The following is a 20611-nucleotide window of genomic DNA, read 5'->3' on the forward strand; positions in this document are numbered from 1 at the left end:
CAGGTCACCCAGATGGCAGAGACCATTCGCTGGTGTCCAAGGATTTGCTGAGAAAGAGCTTTAAAACGGACCTAGGTTTTGAAGAAAAACTGTCACAAAAACCTGGCTTGCAGTCTCATCTAGAATGAGGATCCGCTCTTGTGCTCACAAAGCACACGTGGTCCATCAGACAAAAGGGTCCTGGGATGAGCACAGCAGAGAGGGTCAGACGGCCTTTCCCGAATTGTTTCCGTAGCAAGCTCTTGGCGTGCCCAGTCTCACGGCAGAGCAGAGCGGTTCACTAGGAAATCCTTTCTAGTCACACTGGTGACTGAAACAAGGCACTACCTTCTCTGGAGCAGTTACAGATCCACTTTAGCGGGAGGGGCTTTGAGTTTCAAATACTAGGTAATGGTTTGCATAAATGTCTCAAACATTGGGGAAAAGCCCGGAGCTAAAATTTTTTTTTTTTTAAGCACTGATTTGGGGATCTGGTCTTCTATGACTCACGTGTAACATTAATCACACCAATTCCCAAGCCTTAATTTCTTCCACTCTGACACGAGGGATGAGCTGAAATGCCCCAGGGGTCTCGGACATGCCACACCTGTGTCTGAAAGCCACGGGAAACAAGTCACCTTCTTCTTGGGCAGTGAGGTGCTGCCATCTCATGACAACTCATTACACACAAGTTCTTGTTAACAGGAAGAAAGTAGTTTTGACAGTCCTACTAGTGGTTAGTATATAATCTTTCTCACCAAATACAGTGGTTAACTCAGATTCATAATTTAATTGTTCAGAAAGCCGGCCTTAGAATTTAGTGAAGTGGATTGTCTTTCTTGAGAACAAGCTCAGCCAGTATATCAATATGGAAAGCAAATAACACAGCCATTTTCCTGTACCTTTGCTCAGAGCCGCAGACGGGCAGCTAGCTGGGTGCAGAGAGCAATAGATTCAGACAGGCTGGGCTCCTTTCCCAAGCTCCATCTATCTAGGTTGGCGATTCAAACCTCTAGGGCTTAAATGCCCTAATCACAAAATGATTAGATTAGACTGGAAGATGAAATGTGCACTCTAGGGATAAAATATCTGTTATTTTAATAGCTTAGCAGTGTGAGAATGTTGTCAATCATGCTTTTCTTTTTAAAATCTCTATTCTTGTCCAAAATCCATCCAACACTTCTTAAAGTGACTATGAGAGATTCCTATTCCATGAGAAACAAATCTCTTGATTTCCCCTTCCAAGGCAATGATGCTCTGCATTCAGGATGACACAGCCCTGGAGCATAAAAACAAAACAAAACAAAACAAAAAACCCCCGAGACTCACAGGAGTTCCTAATTAAGCCACAGAATGGCCATTTGACTCTGCATTGCAGAGAAACTCAGCCCTGGGAAGTGGCTCCTTCATTCAACCTTGAACCAGAGACTCAGTGGCTGAACGTGTAGGAGCGGTAAAACTAGGGGCGAGGGGTGGGGTGCTTGTGGAAATTATCATTATCTTGCCTCCCGGCCAAGTGCACACACAACCACGCCTCTCGGTAACCAACGTCTCCCGTTACACTCAGTCTGGGGTGGAGGGAAGGTTGGTTGCCAACTCTACCCTCCCTCCCATTTCTACGCACCTCTCTGCCATCCCGTGTGTTTCACCACTGTACGCCGACAGCATCCTCACATGTAAACTTCTCATATTTCCCACCTTTTCCTGCCCCAAACTTTGATGTCAAATGCATTTACTAGCTTGGGGTTTTTATTTTTTCAAGTTATTGCTAAAGGTAGAAAGGACACAAAACCTACCGCTGACAAACAATATACCTACATTGAATCCTTGTTCTCACTTTTCATTTAAACAAATCTGAGTCTAAATGAATAGCTCTACTATTGATCATAACAGGAAATTATCCAACTTGGATCTCTGAGAAAAAAATCATCCCCAGGTATTCCCACCTGATGACTAAATCACAGCACAGGAAATCTGCACGTCTCAAACCCCATTCTACCTTCCCGATCACAGCAGCGCTGCTCCATCCTCTCCCTGACAACGTCCCTGTTATTTCGACCCGGCCCCTCATTCCCACCTGTGTCAGCGTGCAAGCCGGGGGCGCGTCTAGTCCACAGGTGCTCTCCTCACTTTCACCGCTGTCTTCTTTCCCCCGTCGAGCGCTTCAGCCACCAAGATTTTCAATCTTAAATCTTCTACGTAAAATTATTTATCTGAACAACGGTCCCAACAACCTATCACCATCCTGCCAGTTTCCAGTGACACTGCCTACTGAATTCGTTTCTTTCTTCACTTTTCAAAAACGTTAACAAATCATCTTATGGGGGGCTCTCACAGCTCTTAGAACAATCCATCCATCCACTGTGTCAATTCACTGTGAATGAATCTCTTAAGAGGGTAGGGAAGGCCCCACCTCTCCTGCGCCCCACGACTCTCCCAGTCTGGCCTTAGTTGGCACCACTCTTAATCCGTTCAACGGGCACCGCGCTCTACCTCCCGCGCCTACACCCGAGTTCCCACCGCTCCTTTCACCTGCCCGGCTGTTCTTGCCAGGACTGGGACATTTACATCACCATGGGAGGCCCCGCATCAGTGCCATCTCCTCAAAGGAGCCACTGCCCACCTTCCCATGCCCACAACTCCGCCCACGGGCTGCCGGACTGTGCGCACAGCAGTTTCTTTCTGTGTCAGCCACAGGTGGTTAGTGTTCGTTCTCTGTGCGGCCCTAAAGCTGCCCTGGCCGTGTCATTCTCAGGCCTGCCATTAAGCCAGATGTTATCGAATGGCGGGCAGCAACCACTTACATGTCTCTGCATCCACCGAGCCTTGGATGCTTGCTTCCACGAGACAATTCGGCCTCCCAGGGACCCCACATAGCTCAGAGCAGAAGTGCACTCCTCCATAGGGCTTCTAGCGGCGGGGTTTGGTGCAGACCACTAACCCTCCTTCCACAGCACCGCTGGGTGGGTGGAACTGTGCCTTTGGGTTAGTGGTCCAGTACAAGCCATTTGTACTCCCCAGGAACCTTAACTTTCACCAATAGCTTTCTAAGAGAGTCTTATTACAAGAGGTTTATAATTGCTAAAATGATCAAACAGAAAAAGAGGCATGCGGGAATGGCCTACTCTGCCATGCCATTTCTTTAGGAATTAGAATTTTTTTGTTTGTTTTAACTGGTGAGTAAAAAAAATGCCTCTCTTATGCATGCATCTGTGAGTGAGCACGGGCAGGTGGAGCTGAGCTGCTCAGGGTGGGGAAAAGGTGAAGTCCAGCGCTCTGGCCCTGTCTCTTACCGGCAGTCTACCAGCACGACCTGTGGGAGCTGACTGACTTGGTGTCCACTTGAATTTGAATGGAAGTACGTGGATGGAGTCTACCTGTCAATCAGGTCACTTCCTTGGGAACTTCCCCCTCTCTGAAACTCTTCCTGCCTCCAGGGACAACCTCCTGTGGGCAGCCCGACCTGGCCCCAAGAGCTGTCCATGCCTGGCCATGTTTCCACCGACCTTGGATCATTGGGACTCAGCACCCACTGGCCTGTGAGCTCCCTGCTGCCCACCTCTCCTTCCTGTGCCACTGGCCTGCAGCTATGTGAGTCTGAAGAGGGTACCGGCTAGCAGCAGACTTACGAGCTTGAGTTGGACTGGACCAGGATGCCTTCTTGCTATGGAATTACTTCTCTATAGAAAGCTCCCTCTTGTACAGAGATGAGATTCACTGGTTTGTTTCTCTAGACATCCCGGCCTAACACACCACCCAATGGATGGACTCAATGGCAAACTTTTCGCTGTCATTCAAAATACTTGAAGTGGTCCTCACATCCCTTACTGACAAACTCTGAAGACAATGATGTTTCTGGAAACTCGATTATTCCCTCGTCTATAAGTATCTACTGGACAGGAAAAAGGTCAACTCACCCCAGTAGCTCATCATCTCCCGCAATGGTACCACTCAGTTTCCATGCCAATTACTCCATTTACATGCACTCAGTCAATAGCAGACAACTCGGACACTCCTCAAGTTACAGTAGCCGGTGTGGCCAGCTGCTAGCACGCTCACCTTAAAACCTTTTGAAGCAGCCATGTGGGCGGCCGTCCAGCCCTCCCTGTTGGCATGGTTGATGAGGTCTGCAGGAACAACGGGTGAGGTTGCTCCTTCAGGCTTTGCTTCTCCTCCATCCAAATCAAAGACACCTGATTTGGACACCTCCTTGTTCCGCCCTTCCCCACAAGGCGGCGCTCTGTAGTACAGGAGGAGCTTGAGACTGTCCACATTACCAGTGTCCGCAGCGGCGTGAACTGGGGTCCAGCCATCCTGAAAACAAAGTGACGATTACCAGATTACAGCTGAGCACCATGCTGTTGAAGGTTCACCTCTAACTGTTCTTGGGCTTGATCACTGAGCTGAGAAAAGCAGGCATCCTGATCCTGAACACAGCTCATGAGCTGAATGAAGTTCCTTCACTTCTCTCAATTGCTCTGTTTCCATTTTTGTGACTGGGGTGTGCTATGCTGTGACCTCGGCCACCTAAACTAAACACTAACCATTTTATGTGAGCAGACATTGCTCAAGACCCCAACTCAACATTGTATCCAGTCAGCTAGAACCTCCATTTGATACCAAGCAGAATAAAATTTTAGCATGAAGAGATCTTTTTTTTTAACACCCCTAGATAGGGATACACCTACAGTCCCCGAGCAAAGCACTAGCCACAATAGCAAAAGAGGGAAATAATCTAAGTGCCCATCCTTGCATGGGGCGAACTAACGATGGCATCATATTCAAAGGCAGAGTGTACACAAAAACGATGACGGGTCTGGGAGTCAGCTCCTGTGAGAGGAAGGCCTCTGCAGGGCGTGCTGCTGCACGAGACAAGTCAAGCACAGAAGACCCGATGCTGCATGGTCTCCCTGCTGCCAGCCACGAGCGGGAACGGGTACTGAAAGCATCAATCTCTGTTGGCTACGGGGGGGGGGGGTGAGGGAGGGGAGGCGGGACACCTGCTAGATAGTGGTCACAGGCTATCTTTAGTGATGCGACAGGCAGCACCCAGGAAGAGTTAACTAGGCCAAGTCAAAAGAAGGCAACAAGACGCACATAAGAAAAAGGGACAATTTTGGTAATGGCTATAACAACCCACATTTTTTTGCGATGACAATAACAACAACCAAAAAACACGTATGATAGGTGTGAGTGCATAGGAAGGCATATGTAGATACATGCATGCAAATGCATGCAGCATGTTTGAATGGGTATGTACAGGCACACCTACGTTTGTGGGTGCTGCACACGAGCAGAGGTAATATCCTATACTAGGTACATCGGAACACCTCGTAGGATTGGGGTACTCGAATGAAAGACTTATGATCACAGTTTCAGAAGACAATTCAGTCCATAGATACGACAAATAAGAAGGTGATGCCCTACTTGTGTTACTTGCTGAGTACCTTCTGAACTCTTAAAAGTTTGTGAAGGGCCACTGAGTTGGTCTTTACGAGTCAAGAATAAGAGAGAAAGCAGGAGACTAAAGGTGCTGAGAAGAGGATGTTCATGTAACTAAGCCCTACACCCTCACCCAGCCTGAGGTCAGAAGAACTAGATAGTGCCTGGCTGCCATAACTGACAGTTCTGACCAGGCATAGAAGAGAGGGTGGGTCCCACATAGAACGGGAGAAACATGTAGAACAAAATTCAAATTCCCCTGGAAAGTCAGACTTACTGGACGGCTAAAGACAAGAAACCTCTGGGACCCTAAGATACCTAATGAACTTGGATTTGATGCCAGTCCTGAAGGTCACCTTTCATCCACATAATAGATTGCCTTATAAAATGAACAGTATCAACAGTGAGTAGGATGTTCCTTAAAGTAATCAACTATATGAGGCCATTGACTCCAACACAGAGACACAGAGCTGAGGACACAGAAGTTCGCCTAAGGGCAACAGAAGCAGCAGAATGGAAACCATGAGAACTGGTTCAGTGGGAATGTAATGAACTGTATCAACATTCATCTGCTATACAGTATTTAAAAATACATATTTCGAGTCTATATCCAGGTACACTCAGTAATATTCAATGAGTAAAAACGCATGCCTGAATCATCTCTCCTAATTCTAAAAATAAGACAAACAGGAAACAGATGACTCCAGTTGAAGCTCAGTCTGAGGAATGGGTGAGGCTTTAATCAACAGGGAGGAGATGCAATCAGCAGACACACATTTTTCAAATCCAATATCCCAAAATGCAAAGCTGAACACAGAATATTCTCTTTTAACATTGTGATGGTTTCCTAATGTAGTGTCAATTTTAAGGATTAAGGATATAGAGGTGGAGTCTAAGCTGTCAATCTAGAGATAGCCAATGAGACTTCTGTGTGGGCATGGCCTTCTCCTGAGAATTCTGGGAAATCTGGTACTTCCTCCTTGGAGGCGAAAGGCACCTCTTTCTCTCTGCTACTCCCTGGGAGACATTGCAGAAGACAAGCCACATGGACGCAACCAGACCTCGGAAGCCGGAGAAGCCACAGAGAGACCCCTGCCAGCGCTGAGATGCTTACACCACCACTGGACCCAAAGACTTTCTACCCACTGGCCTGTAATCATCCTGCATTTGGCTTTGTTGCATGTGTTTCGTGAGTCTGAAGAGGACCTTAAAGATTGGTATCGGACATGTGGGCTAATATGAGACTTATGGCCTTGGACTGGACTGGGTGGGTGAGGATGTTTTCTCAATGTTCAATTCCTCTTGAATATAGATCCCTTTCTTATACACATATGATTGCCCATGGATTTGTTTCTCTAGTCAACCCAGACAAACACAAACATTTTGTTGTTGTTGCCTTTTAGTTTTAGAATTCTGAAAACAGCTCTGAAGTACATGTATAGAAAAAGCAAAGCAAAACAACCCTACGAAACTGGTACTCACTCTGGTTTGTACACTTCGGTCTGTTCCAGCTTCCAACAAGAGTTTAATACATTCTTTATTTCCATTTTTACAGGCCAGGTATAGAGGGGTCTGTCCTTCAGCAGCAGCATGATTAATGTTAGCATGGTATGCAATGAATAATTCTACACATCTGAAAACACAGGATGCAATTAATTACACACAAAAGGAGAGAGCGGCCTTTGAAATGCCACCTGCTCAGGATCTTCAGTATGGAGAAAGGCAGAGGAAATTCTTCAGGTTCGTATGTACGCGGTGCTTGTGTTTGTACATCTACAGAAAACATTCACGGGGCAAAAATGAAACGAAAAGGTGGCGGACTCTTCCCAAGAAGCGTCAAAGCCCCTTGCGTGTGGGTCTCAGGCAGATCCTGCATTTTGACAGGACCGGCTGACCGTGATTGGCTCAACTCGCTGACAACTGAATCTGGTTTTGGTATTTTAACAAGGCCCAAAGATGAGACTTCAGTCACAACATTTACACCCTCTTGTGAAAATTTAAAATAGCAGGTTTAAACCAACTTTATGACTTTTCCCTGTAACCAACCTGTGAAACCGGGGTCCACTGTTGACTTAATGGAATCAAGGGTTGAACTGTGCTTGACATCTGTGTGACTTGTAGCTGGAAATAACAAGGCCTGGTGCAGCGCTATTCCGAGACATGGACTTGAGAAAGAATCACAAACAGTGTCGACTCTGGGCAGCCTGTAACCGGCAATGCACGGCAGAGCTCAGGGCTCATGGAGGAAAGGCCATGAGGCGGGGTAGTGGACGAGGACAAGGACACGGGCAGGCGGACCCTCCCTGCTAGAGAGTCCAGGAGGAAAGAACACGGTAATTTCCTGATTTCCCAGCATTCCTGGTCACCTGGGAAACATCACCAGTTTAAGCTGTAAAATCAGGTGACAGTAAACTTAGCATGCAATCAGCAGGGAACTGGGAAGCAATTCACAACTCACTGGTTTATTTATTTTGCATGGATTTTATGTACTTCCTTGGGTTTTCTTGACAGTGTTGGGTGAATTTATGTGTGTGTGTGTTTTATATATATAAAAAACAATGTCCGTGTTGATTCTTGCTCGTTGGCCTCTGGATTTTCCCAGGCTGCCCCCTTTCACAAAGTTATCTGTGACTCTGGGGGTCCTGGGTGGGCAAACAGCTCTGCATCTCAGCAGGTGGCCAATGCTCGGATGTGCCAGTCCACCTAGGGGCCCCTCAGGTCTACTTCTGAGAGGAGAGCCACTGAGAGAGCCCGGGGAGTGCAGTGGCACACTGACACATACGGGCCTTCCATAACCGGAGGGAGCGGACACCTACACTGTACTATTCGCATGTCGTTCAGGATCTTTAAAGCAATGCCTGGCTTCAACTGGCTCAGCAAGCAGAGGAAAATATAACTGCTAAACTTCTGTGCATTTCAATGAGAAGGCTCTTTTGGGTTGGGGATTTTCAGAGCTCATCTATAAATATCCTGCTTCATTGTTTTAAAGGGAGCAAGATGCATCCCTGGGGAGCCTGGTGGTGCTTTGAGGTAAGCGTGGGAGGCGGTTCAAGCCCACAGCCGCTCTTCGAGAAGAAAGCTGAGGCTGTCTGCTCCAGTAAACATTTACAGCCTAGCAACCCTACATGGGTGGGGGTTGGGTTTTGGTGTGGTTGGCCTACGAAGTTGAGATGGTCACAAATAATGTAATTATTTTAGTGCCAGTGCCCTAGACTGCACACACTTACATTCCGGGGAGGTGTGGCAGTGGTGGGAAACAGTGACGGCCCAAACTGTCATGCCCCCTGGTGCCACTCTATTTGATGCGGAAAGTGAGAATTTGATGAGCTTCTTCAGAAGCGCGCTCATTCTTGCGAGGTTTAGACACACAGTGTTTCTCTGGACCCCACCATGGATCGCGAAGAAGAGCAGGTTCAGGGGCCTACTGTGAACTTCAATCCTCCTCTGTGTTTAGTAAAACTCTTGCCCAAGGGGGATAAGCACCGGTCTACACTCAGCCAGATCAAAAACGCATGTGCCCAGGGCAGAGCGCAGTTCTCTGCATAGGAGAGAAACAGAAGAGCATCACTTACTTGACATGTCCCTGAGCAGCTGCAGCACACAAGGGTGTGAAGCCATTTTTATCAGCAGCATTGACTTGGGCTTCTGCATTCAGCAGCAATCTCACACAGTCTATGGATTTTAATAGAAAGCACTTTTAATTCCCCCGCTTGTATCCAGCCCGAGCCAAATTCTAAAGCAGCTATAGAGAGATTCTGAACCCCTGGGAATTCTGCCTGGCACAGAACATCTAACAGCTCTGAGGGTGTGGGACTCTGTAATTTTCCAGAGAAAGGCCGCCTCCTTCCCCAACGAGTATATTACCCAAGATTCACCAAAGCACGTGTGTGCGTGAGTGTGTGATAGAAAGGGGAGGGGGAGAAAAAGAGTGGGGGTGGAGAGAGAGGCAGATTAGCATGAAAGGAATTACTAAGTGTCAGAAAAATGCTCTACCAGACCTTTCCATCCACTTCCCCCAGAATAGAGTGCTTTGGGATGTACAACCAAATTCATTCATCCAATTGAAATATTCTTCACGGTTAAATCGTTAACTTTTAACTTTAGCATATTTAATTTTTGTATTTAAAGCAACTTTATGTGGTGGCCCTCCTGGGCTTGACTCCATGAGTGAGAAGAAAGAGTACATTTAGAGAGTTCCCCAACTCGGGCATTAATGCCATCTAGAACGCACGTTCCCTGTGCTTCCGGCATGGCTCGGTGTCTCTGTGTGAAAGGCGGTGTCTTTAGTGCTTGCGAGGTATAGGCAAATGCCAGAGTACTTCAAAACAATGAGCCATCTTCCTAGCACCTTAGATGCCTCCGTTCTGTCCACCCTCACCCAGTGAAGCAATGCAAAATTTTACAGAAGCCTTGTTACCGAATGAATCTACCATCACGTGGCTCGAGTGGGTAATGCCTCTTGACTTGGCGTCTGCAGTCAAATCATGTCTTTTTTTCCCCCATACTACCATATGTTTGAATACATTTGACTACAGAATTTGCATTTTAAGGAACAAGGATAATTCCCAGACTTGCCTTTAGAGGTATGCAACATTTCTGTTCGCTTAGAAAAATCCACATAACTATCCATCGTTCCAATGACAGAATGATGTTCAGGCACAGGGCCTTTCCTAACGACTAAAACCGCCCCAGCTGCAGCAGAGCCAGTCACGATGCTCAACTTTAACCCCAAGCGCGAGTACTCCTAACCACTTTGTTCTGACCAAAGCACAGAACAATGTGTTTCTACAAGGTGTTTCACAGCCCTAGACCCACAGGTTCTACCAGTACGATCCACTCCACTGGGCCCAAAACAGAGACACTGTTTACTAGCCTCGGTCAACTCTTCCCATGATTAAAGACTGTACCACTCAGATTTCCTCATGTTTACAAAGACATCAAAGGCCATGCACAAAAACTACCCACCCCTCCCTGTAAGAGAAAACCTGAAACAAAACAGAACCTTTTGCTCTTCCCTATCAATGGGTGCAAAACAAAGAACTGCTGAGTCACTGCTGACTCATAGTGATGGCACCCTTTAGCCCCCTGCCCCGTGGGTTTCAGAGACTGTAACTCTTTACGGGAGCAGAAAACCCAGGCTTTCTCCTGCAGCGCTGCTAGGGGGCTCGAACTGGTGACCTTGCAATCTCAGCTCAATGCGTAATCCCCACCCCCACCCCATAACAGGGATCCTTCAATGGGTACAAGCAGGGAGAAAAGGTTCCAAAGCTGATTGAGGGGATGGCTGCACAACCCTTCGTGATATGGCTGAGCTACTGACTTGCACATGTGATAGTTCAATAAAGGTAAAACAATAAGTAAATAAAAAGAACCATAGCAATGGCTCTGATCACATTTGACTCTTCATCCGTTTGCAAGTGTGAGTACCTTGAGAGGCGAAGTCACTGTCATTACCTGTATGTCCATTCTTAGCAGCAGAATACAAGGCAGAATGGCCATCTTCGCAGGAGTGATTAATGTCTAGTCCTTCTTCATTAAGCAGCATTGACAGTAAAGTGACATTTCCCTGGGCAGCAGCTTGCTGAAGAAGGGTGGGCCTGCCAGCCAGGGGGGCAGGACCACCACTCATTAGCAAAGGGGTTAGGGAGGGTGACCAGCCTGTGGGTTAAAGCGACCCTAGTTAGAGAGTGTGAGCAGATACAAGCAACAGAGATTATCCTACCTCTTTCTGTACACACACACACACTTACACAGAAACAAGTGTTCCCAAAGGATTACGTGGTTTCTAACATTATCCATCTGTTACTATTGACTTAGCACAGATCTGAACTGCTATTTCAGGTTTTATACCTGTTGCTAATAAAATTTACGTGATGACAGATGATTTTTGGTCGTCAGTCTGGCACAGAGAAATGTTAAGGTGGTCGCTGGTTTAAGGAAAATAAGAGGGCCATCTCATTGTGAAAGTTCCACTTCCTTTTCAAAACTTCACAGCACCATGGATTTTAAAATCTCACGTGTGGCTGTCAGATGCCATAGACTCAGCTGAACAATCGCCACGGGGGTTTTCGGAGCTCTAATCTTTAGGGGAACGGCTCACCAAATCTTTTCCCCCCTGGATCCTCTGGTTGGTTTGAACTGCAGGCCAGGAGCTAACTCTTGTACCACTAAGGCACCTCCAGCACAGTATCAACCAGAAAAAGGGAACCCATATGCTTAGGTATAAAATACAAATAGTTGCAAGAAACTGAGATTTTCATTTTGCAACAATGTTTCTAAAGTATTTGCTTACGCATTTTACACACACTCTTCAGACGGAGCAAATACCAAGAGGGAGTCCTTTTACATTCTTAGAAATTCTCCAGTTGGGTATAAAAATAATAGGGACTGGCTGCTATAAGGAATCAAGAACTTATAAATGGAAACTGAATCTGGCCGGTTGCCAGGACAGATCTCAGCACAGATCTCCGCTACATAAAGTGCAAACAGGACTATCTGGCCATCTTGACCACATGTCTAACAGAACCTTTTAACCAGCCAACAAAAGAGGACACTCTACCATATAGTTTTACTAAAAATCATAAGAGTTATCAGTTAGAGCTTTCTCATCAGTGCTTAGCAGCTTTAGGAGAGAATCTGTAAGTGTGTGAAGGTCACTGCATAGAGCATGGAAAATTTTCTGCATTCTTCCTTGATCAAAAGGCTGCAAAAAATAGTAAAGTAAAAATATTTATTTAATGTGATACATAGTATTTGTGTACTTTAGGCTTAGCTACGGTTAATTTTCAAATTAAGCCCTCTTACTTTTGTCCCTGATTGTGCCCCCAGTACCTCTTAGTAACACAAGTGCATATGTAGGTGTGGGTGTCTATGTTCATTCATCTGATATGCGTCATACATCTCCGGTAAGAAGATACAATAGAGGCAGGTTTCATATCTCCTGCACAATGATGTCAGGATAATATTCATGAATGAGTAGTATACTAATATGTAACTAGTAGTCAATTCTTATCGTTAAACCTTTAAATTCCCAGCCTCAATATTAAAAGGACACACATGGATGAAAAAGTCCAGTATTTGTAAAGTTTCTGTACAAATACAAAACCAGAGCAGTTTGTGAAAAAGTAACTCTGCTGCTTATTAAAAGCTAGATATTATAGCTTTATAATCACTTATTTGAACTCATGAATAAGTTATTATTTTATCCTACTAGACTGCAGTGACAAACAAAATGCAAGTGCTCATAAGAATTAAATATTTATCCAAACTTTATGATATTTTTCCCATTGATATTCATTAGCTCTCCTTACAAAAGTAGTATTTTTGACTTCATACTTACAAGCAGGCTCCTCTCTGGTACATTTTACCTTTTGTATTTTCTTAAAAACAAACAAAAACAAGCCCACAAAAATTAAATCAGTACTTATATGACATCGCTCAACAACAGAGAAGTTATACACACCAAGGCAGAACGCCTTGGTCACAAAGCAAACACCAAGGTATAGATGAAGGCATTGCATGCCAGGCCTCTGTGGGACAGGGGGTGCATGGCTCACGGTGTCTGTCCGCCTATCTCTCTCCGCTCTTCTCATTCTGTGTTTAGAGCGCATCCAAGCCACTGTGATTTTTGACCTGGTAAGAATATCTATAGATGTATATATTAAATGGTGTGCAAGTCTTTGGGGCTTTGCTTTCATGTTTTATTTTTCATCACCATCCTAGGTTTGGGCGGAGATACTTTAAATCAGTTTTGCAACTGATTGTTATGGTAACATTCACTTATAGATAATGTTTCATCAGAATTGTATGCTCAATATTAAATTATCTGAAGGAAAAACTATCTTACTAAAAACTTTTGTCGACTGTTAGATCAGTTAGACTTACGAGATCCCTGTAACATAAGACTATGGGAAAAAATAGGTATCAATATCCTTGTTTCTTAGATGACTGCAGTACAGTCTTAAAATCTCTTACTAAATGACAGTGCTTGATGAATAAACTTTAAATGGATTTTCTAACTTCACTATCAATTTTGTCTAGCACTAACAAACTTACTTGCTTTTGAGACGTCCTATTATAAACGCAGAAAAATAAAATCACATTTCACAGTGGTACTTCATTTCACATTCCCAACAAGAATAAGAGCAGTCAAAATTAGTAGACTAGTCAGTGGTTAAGTAGTAACAGAATAGACCGTTCGCATACAGCTACCGCATCATGTTAGAAAACGGTCTCGTGCAGCTTCGCAGCGTCCTGTGCAAACATTAGTAGGGTGAGAAGCTTGCAGAACGTGCAGTGAGGAGGGGACTATGGGGAGCGCACGACAGTGAACAGAACAAACAGAGCGTGCGATGACAGGGGAGGGCCATTGAGAACAGCTTCCGGCATCAGCTTCAGAGTGTGGTTAATGTCACAGCCCCGATCAATCTCGTTTCCTAATTTAGCCTTTAAGCCAATCATACATGGAGAAGAACAAATAAAAACGTATTTTCAACTGGGGGTAGGGGGAGGGAGTGGGGAGAGGGCTAAATAAAAACAAATCAGTGTTGCAAATTAAAAAAATGAAAAGCAAAAAGTTGCCCAAGGGTATGGAAACTCAGTTGCCGGGGGTGTTAAGCCTCTAGTCTCCCAGTATTTGATCTGCCCTCCTTTGGCAAGTTCAAGAGACAGAATTACAATGCATTTGAGATTTTAAAATTTATTTGGGAATTTAAAATTCCAGGTCTTAAAAGCGGCTAATTGAAGTATAATTAGCACACAATTCACCAAAATGGTATCTGCTGTCCTCCCAGTTCTCCTCAGTTTGTCATGCGCCCTAGTGACACAGTGTATTAAGCACTCAGCTCAGAAAACACTCAGCTGTCAGCTGGAACCCACCAGTAAGACGTGGTCATCTTTCATCCAGCCTGGAAACCCAACGAGGTAGCTCTGCTCGGGCTGACAAAGCCGCCTCGTGGGAATCAACTCTACAGCCAAGGGTGGTTTGGGGAGTTAATAAATGTCCAAGGGGGCTTCACAAGGTTCGTGTAAAAGTGGAATGAAAAGATAATGTCATTTTCCCAAGAACTTTCTGAAGCCTCTTGTATAAAGTGACTTAGAAAGACAGAACTGTAGAGTTGAATGGGACTGCATGAAGATTCAGGGAGTGTAGTATTCCTCTAAGGAGAGAGAAACGTTGCTATCAGCAAAAAATCACCTGGCAAGCTTACTCAACCCTTTTGGTGTGTGTGTGTGTGTGTGTGTGTGTGATTGTGTGTGTGTAATGTCTCATTTTTAGGTGGAAAACCTAAAAGCTCAGAGAAACTCTACAGTTGATGGAGAGACCGAGAAGGACCAGAAATACACTAGCCCTACTTCTGTCCTCTCAGCCCAGTGTGTTCTCCCTTCATCAAGGAGCTTGGAGCAGACCCACGCACTACAGGCATTTGGCAGACAGGCTGGCCCGCTCCACTCTAGAAGGCTAGTGGCTATGTAGAAGGAGGTCAGTGCCCTTCAATGGGCTGATGACCCAAAGGGGGACACGAACTCGAGCCGACACACCCCAGGTGAGAAGTGGTGAGGGACGCTGCCACTCCCTTTCGCAGTTACAGAGCAAAAGCAGCGATGCTCTAAATGGGCACGGAGCTGGAGCCCTTCCTCTCATGAGGCAAGTTCAGGCTCACCTGCCCCCAAAGGGGGGTTACATGCCCCCATCGTGCAACTGGATGGTGCTTCTTCTTGAAAAGGCTCCCTGGTATTGTCACGCCAAGTGGGCTTCAGGCCAGCTCTGTGAGCATCGAGACAGAACTGAGCTCCAAAGGATTTTTGTGGCCTTTTGGGGGAGAAAGCACCAGGCCTTTCAATGAGGTGCTTCTGGGGGGATTCAAACCATCAACCTTTCAGTTAGTTGCTCTGTGCTCAAGTGTTTGTGCCACCCAGGAACACAGTAAGTGCTAAATGCCTGGAAGCCCCACATTCCCCTTTCCATTTTAATACTTTGCATCTTAGAAATGAGAGGCATGGAGAGCTATTATGCAGAGAAAGGTAGTCCTGAAGTTCTAGGAATATTTTGGCCTAATTGCAAAATCAGAGAATAGAAAATGTTACCTTCCACGATTGCTATTTCTTTGGCTCTCCGATTTATACTCTCTTGACCCAGGACATAGGCAAATGGCATTTTTCCAGGGGTGGGGAGGGGTTCTTGCTCTACAGTCCCACTCCTTGATCAACACCCCCACTGTGCTCTGGGCAGGTCACCCTTGGGAACAGATAAAGGGCTGAGAGCTCCCTCTCCTGAAAGGTCGACCTGCAATCTTGCTGACACAGTGGTCCTCCGTTTACTAGGCGGCTTCAAAAAGTTGGTGAGAAAATGGAATTGAAAGATAGTGGCATTTCCCCATGAACATTTTGGCAGCTGCCTCATACTTACTTACTTACAGGATTGGATGAGGGGATGGGGAGCCGGACCCCAGACCACGCTAATGGCTGAGGAAACATTGGCAAAGGGTCGAAGCATCAAAGCACTCATGGCTCGGTGTTGTCAAAGGCAGACAGGGCCTCCCATCCCAGAGTGCCTGTTTTACAGCCTTTCCATCGATGCCAGCAGCCCTGCCCTGCTCCAAACCGTTCTGGAAGCGGGGCTTGGCAACTGCTTTGAACTGTTGCAGCCCAGTCTCTGAATGGTAGCAAAAACTCTTCCTCAGAGAAGAGACTGGAGATTTGGGAGGCGGCCAATTGCCATTTTGGGCCATGAGAAGGATTGCCCGCTGAGAAATACCATTCTGGGCCGAGCTTCGGGCAGGCTCACGGCTGATAAAGGCACCAGTGAGTAAGACCAACGTCCACTTTGAAGCAGAATTCTCCAAATGTGTTCAACAGCAATGTCACGGAAGGATCATCATCTCCCCCTATTCGTCCCTTACGTCACCTCCACAGTGACCAGCCCTCTTCCTAACGGCCACTTGCCTACACTCCATATTAAGGATGAAAACTTGCTTGGTTCAAGAGAGAAAACAAACATGAGCCAGCCAGCTGTGAACGGCAGAGCCTGAATTCTAACACAGATCTGGCAGCATCAAAGCCCACAGTGTCTCCACCAACTTAACTTCAGAGACAATTAATAATTGGATGCCGAAGCACGGGGTATGCCTCTCATTGGCTGATTAATAAGCAAAGAGAGCTGCCTGCTTTTCTCCAATCATGTTTGAAATATTTTTTTAAATAATTAATTAATCAAAAAGCCAGATACCATTCAGTTGCCCCGACAGTGGGGAGAACAGGGCACTGCATGAGGTTTTCACTGGCTGCTGTCTTGGAGGTAGACTGCCGGTACTCCTGGGTGGATTCGAATCCCCAACATTGATTTGGTAGTCACACACTCTAACATCTGGTTGGGCATGGGGGCGGGTGTCCAAATTTCCAAAATAACCTAGTAAGATCATCCGTTCTTTCTAAAAGTTCCCTCTCACTAGAACCAATGGTTTCTGCAAACCAGTAAGATACCATGATAGGCTCAACTTCTCCAGAACGTAAAAAGAAGGGGAGCATTCCCATATTAAGACTCATGCTTAGTCAGTGGAAACTGCACCCAGTCCATGTAAATAAAGAGCAACGCTTCCTCTTGTACTGGATTAACACAGTGGGGGTGGGGGTGGGGATTCAGGTCTTTACTGGCTTCTTTGTTCAAGAGACCCAGATTCCCTTGCTGTGCAACATGCATCTGATGTAGACGCCTTCTCTACTACAGTCCCCAGGTGAGCTATGCATCCGGTTCAAGTGCAGCAGGCGGCAGCTCTACAGACAGCAAACAGCCTCAGAAAGAACCAGAGCTTCAGACAGATTCAGAAATATATACACTACTTTTGAAGTAAAAAAGCCAAGAGGGACAAAAACAGTAACTCACAGTCCCCAGCCTCTCCCCAACAACAAAAAACCCCACAAAACAACACAATCCCAATCTGATATTAAAAATCCAGAGTATGCCAATTCTAGAATAAATCTAATCAGTTAGATAATGCAGGGTTGCCTGTAGTTTAATTAACTTGTTGACAATATTCTTCCTGGTGTCACCTCGGGCGAGATCCATCACACATGCTGCCTAGTGCCGGCCCACTACGACTGAGGTCTTGGGAGAGGTATTTCAGCAGAAGGGACACCTTTCCTCTCCGGGAAATGTTTAATCCCTTGAAAGGAATGTTCTCCGTGTGCTCCAGAGCCTTGCGTTCAGGTTGTTTGAAAAGAGGAGGAGCATGTAGCCTAACAAAATCCCAATTCATGTAGCAAGATGAATCACCATACCCCGGAGACTATCAGAAACATTAAAAAGGAGAGAGGGTGGGGGGGGGATTTAAAATACCAAAACAATAAATAAAATTTTTTAAAAAAGGAAAAGCAAAAGGTTTCAGGTCACGGTGAAGGGAATCAAGGCACGTGAGAGGACAGGCCGCATTCTTAGAGAAGGTACAATATTTCAATCCCTTTACCTGATGCTGTTACCAGGAGGCTGTCTGAGGCACCTGGTCTACAGGATGAGGCACTAACAGGGTTTATGGGACAGCGGAAGGCAATGGTGGTGGGAATGACAAGGGGTCGGTCTGAACATGCAGGTGGTTTCAGTCCGGGGGTTTCAGCACGCCAGGCACCCACCTGAGACGTGGCCAGGGCTGAAACGGCACAGCCTGCAGGTGCCACAGTTAAATCTATGGATGGTTTTGGTGGCAGCTGAGGGGAGGATGACTTAGGGAGGCTCTCCTCATTTATGACCCTGTTCCCTTGTGGCAAGCTGGTGGGAGGCGAAGCCACAGTTTTACTATCGACTTTGGGGCCTGCGTTCGAGGCCCGGCTGCTATCCAGGAGAACTTTGAGTTGGGGGTGTGGTGGAGAAGGAGTCTGGGAGAGCCCTGGCTTTTTTGGAGGGATGGGGGGCGGGTGTCCTCTGTCAACGCGCGCTGCACCAGGACTCTTTAAACTCGTCCGACCGACTGGAGGGTGGGTGCTGCCCTCCCCCGTGGGGGGTGCCCCCGGCCTGGGGGGAGCGCCCGCTTGGGGGCTTGTGAATCTTGAGAGCGCTTGGGTCACGGTGTTCCGCGCGAGCTGTTTGGCCACTAGGTTGTCACGATTCGTGGGAGACACATCTCGGGAAGGGGGACTTTGGGTGTGATTTCCGTTTTGGTCCTGGTCATGGTTAGCATTGCCCTGGAATCTAAACCTCACTGCTTGGACCCGTGGGGTTAGCCCTGGATGCAAAGCCGCATTGGCACATGGTGAATGGACAGTGTGCGTAAGAGGAGGCTGTGCCGGGTGGTTCTGGGCCGCTGCGTTTGGTGTGTGGATGGCGGGAGGGGCGGCGTTACTGGGAAGAGGGGCTGTGCTACTTGGTGTATCTGGCGCGGAGCTGGTACTCGGTCCATTTTCCTCAATCTTGTTAGTACTTGGAGGCGGGATGGTGGGTGGAGTGGACACAATCAAGTCGCCCTGGGAAGCCTGTCTGTCAACCCCGGGTTTGGCCAGTGGGGCGCTGGTGCCCCCACTCCCCTTTGCACTTGCAGATATGAGGGGGCTCCCCGCAGCAGGCTTGGCAGGCACCGTCAGAGGCAACTTCTTCACGTGGTCGGTGCTTTCCACCGCCAGGTCCGTCTGACAAGCAACAGACCGTGTCCCCGGGCCTTCGGTGCCCACTGATACGGAAACCAAACGCCTATCTTTCGCCTTCCGGGGAAGAGAGAGGCCGGGCTTGCTGTCGTTTCCCCTTTTCAGCTGCTCCGTCATCTTCTTCATCTTGTCGATCTCCTCTTTGAGGTCCGTCGTGTGTGCTTCCTCGCGGCTCAGCTTGGCGCGAAGCTGCTCCCGCTCGGTATCAAACTCGGAGAGCTGTTTTTCCATTTGAGCTTCCATCTCCGTGCTTTTTCGCTTCTCTCCGGAGAGTTCCTCCTCCAGCCCACTGGCCCGTTTCTTCTCCTCCTCCAGCTGGGCCAGGGCTTCTTCCACCTTCTGCGCCTCCTCGAGGACTTTGCCCGAGAGCTGCTTGCACTCCTTGACCAGCATCAGCACCACGTGCTTGTTCTTGGCCCGCTCCTCCTCCAGCCGCGCAGCCAACTTCTTGTGCTCCTGCTCCAGGGTCTGAAGTTGCAGCTTCTCCATTTCCAGCTGAAAAGACATGCACAAAACCACTCTGGTTAATGCACCAACAGGGACGACGAAGCAAAACAAAACAGACCGGAACATGTACATTTTGTGTGTGTGAGATTCTTAGACATTTGCGAACGATGACCTGGGTTAGCTAAAAGGACACGTTTCCAAAAGGCACTAGGCGACGAGAGATACTATTTTAAAGACGCGGAGTTTTCTTCATCGTTTCTAATGGTGATGTACTGTGTACCTGGAATAACATGTTTTCAAAATGTGCTGTGATGAGAGAGGCGACGACTTGAAAGGCTCATGAGATGGGAGGAAGTGGCATAAACAGTTTTATGGAAAATGCCGAAGCTCCATCAAGAGATAGTTTTCTCAGTCTGTTAAAATGAACTACAGAGAAGTAGCACCAAACTCAACTCTGACGCTTCACATCGTAACGTGCGATTCAGAAGGGGCTGCTTTTGCAAACCCAGCGCTCTGCAAGGAAGTGAATAGTTGTGTGTGTGTGTGTGTGTGTGTGTGTGTGTGTGTGTGTGTGTGTGGTGGGGCGGGGCAGGCAATAAGCTTTAGAATTACTAACTCATCTTTGAGGGACAGTCTGATGTAAACTGTGGACAACAGAGAGCTGCAGATAAAGCCTATGCCCCCGATCCCGCTTATTGTATTACTTAGCAAAGTGATTTAGTAACTGCCGGGGAAACCATATACGACAGTTCTTTCAAAACCAAGGAGATAAATCAATAGAAACAGCTATTATAACTATAATCCGCATCAGTGAGCCCAGCGTCTGATGTCATTTTCTCTTTCCAGCCCCTTTGTTTACTTGCCTACATTACATCGTGATGTAGCCAGCGTCTCTGCTGCTTCCCAAACACCCCGGAACATGGTTCTCACGCAGGGTCTCTGGCCTTCCTTGTCTCTGGCTAGAATTCCTTTCACCACGCACTTGTAAGCAGGAGACTCCGGTGTTCAGTGGCCTGTGCACTGCACAGAGTGGCTGCAGGAGGGGTGCGTGGAGCCAAACGCCAGCCCTGCCCAACTGGCTGAGCTGTGTGCCCAGGCACAGGCCGCACCTGCC

At 47.0% G+C, this 20611-nt stretch overlaps 1 protein-coding gene across 1 annotated transcript in view; it reads right to left on the reverse strand.

Annotated features, from left to right (window-relative positions):
* CTTNBP2 (cortactin binding protein 2) overlaps nucleotides 1-20611 on the reverse strand; it is a 161041-nt gene that overhangs the window by 58072 nt on the left and 82358 nt on the right. The window contains exons 4-8 of the mRNA XM_075558598.1: nucleotides 17883-19545; nucleotides 10876-11079; nucleotides 8994-9093; nucleotides 6904-7054; nucleotides 4039-4293 (exon numbers count right to left, since the gene is read on the reverse strand). Of these exons, the coding sequence (XP_075414713.1) occupies nucleotides 4039-4293; nucleotides 6904-7054; nucleotides 8994-9093; nucleotides 10876-11079; nucleotides 17883-19545 (2373 nt within the window). The remainder of the gene's footprint in view (nucleotides 1-4038; nucleotides 4294-6903; nucleotides 7055-8993; nucleotides 9094-10875; nucleotides 11080-17882; nucleotides 19546-20611) is intronic.

This window comes from Tenrec ecaudatus, chromosome 9 (assembly GCF_050624435.1).
Source record: "Tenrec ecaudatus isolate mTenEca1 chromosome 9, mTenEca1.hap1, whole genome shotgun sequence".
Lineage (NCBI taxonomy): Eukaryota > Metazoa > Chordata > Mammalia > Afrosoricida > Tenrecidae > Tenrec > Tenrec ecaudatus.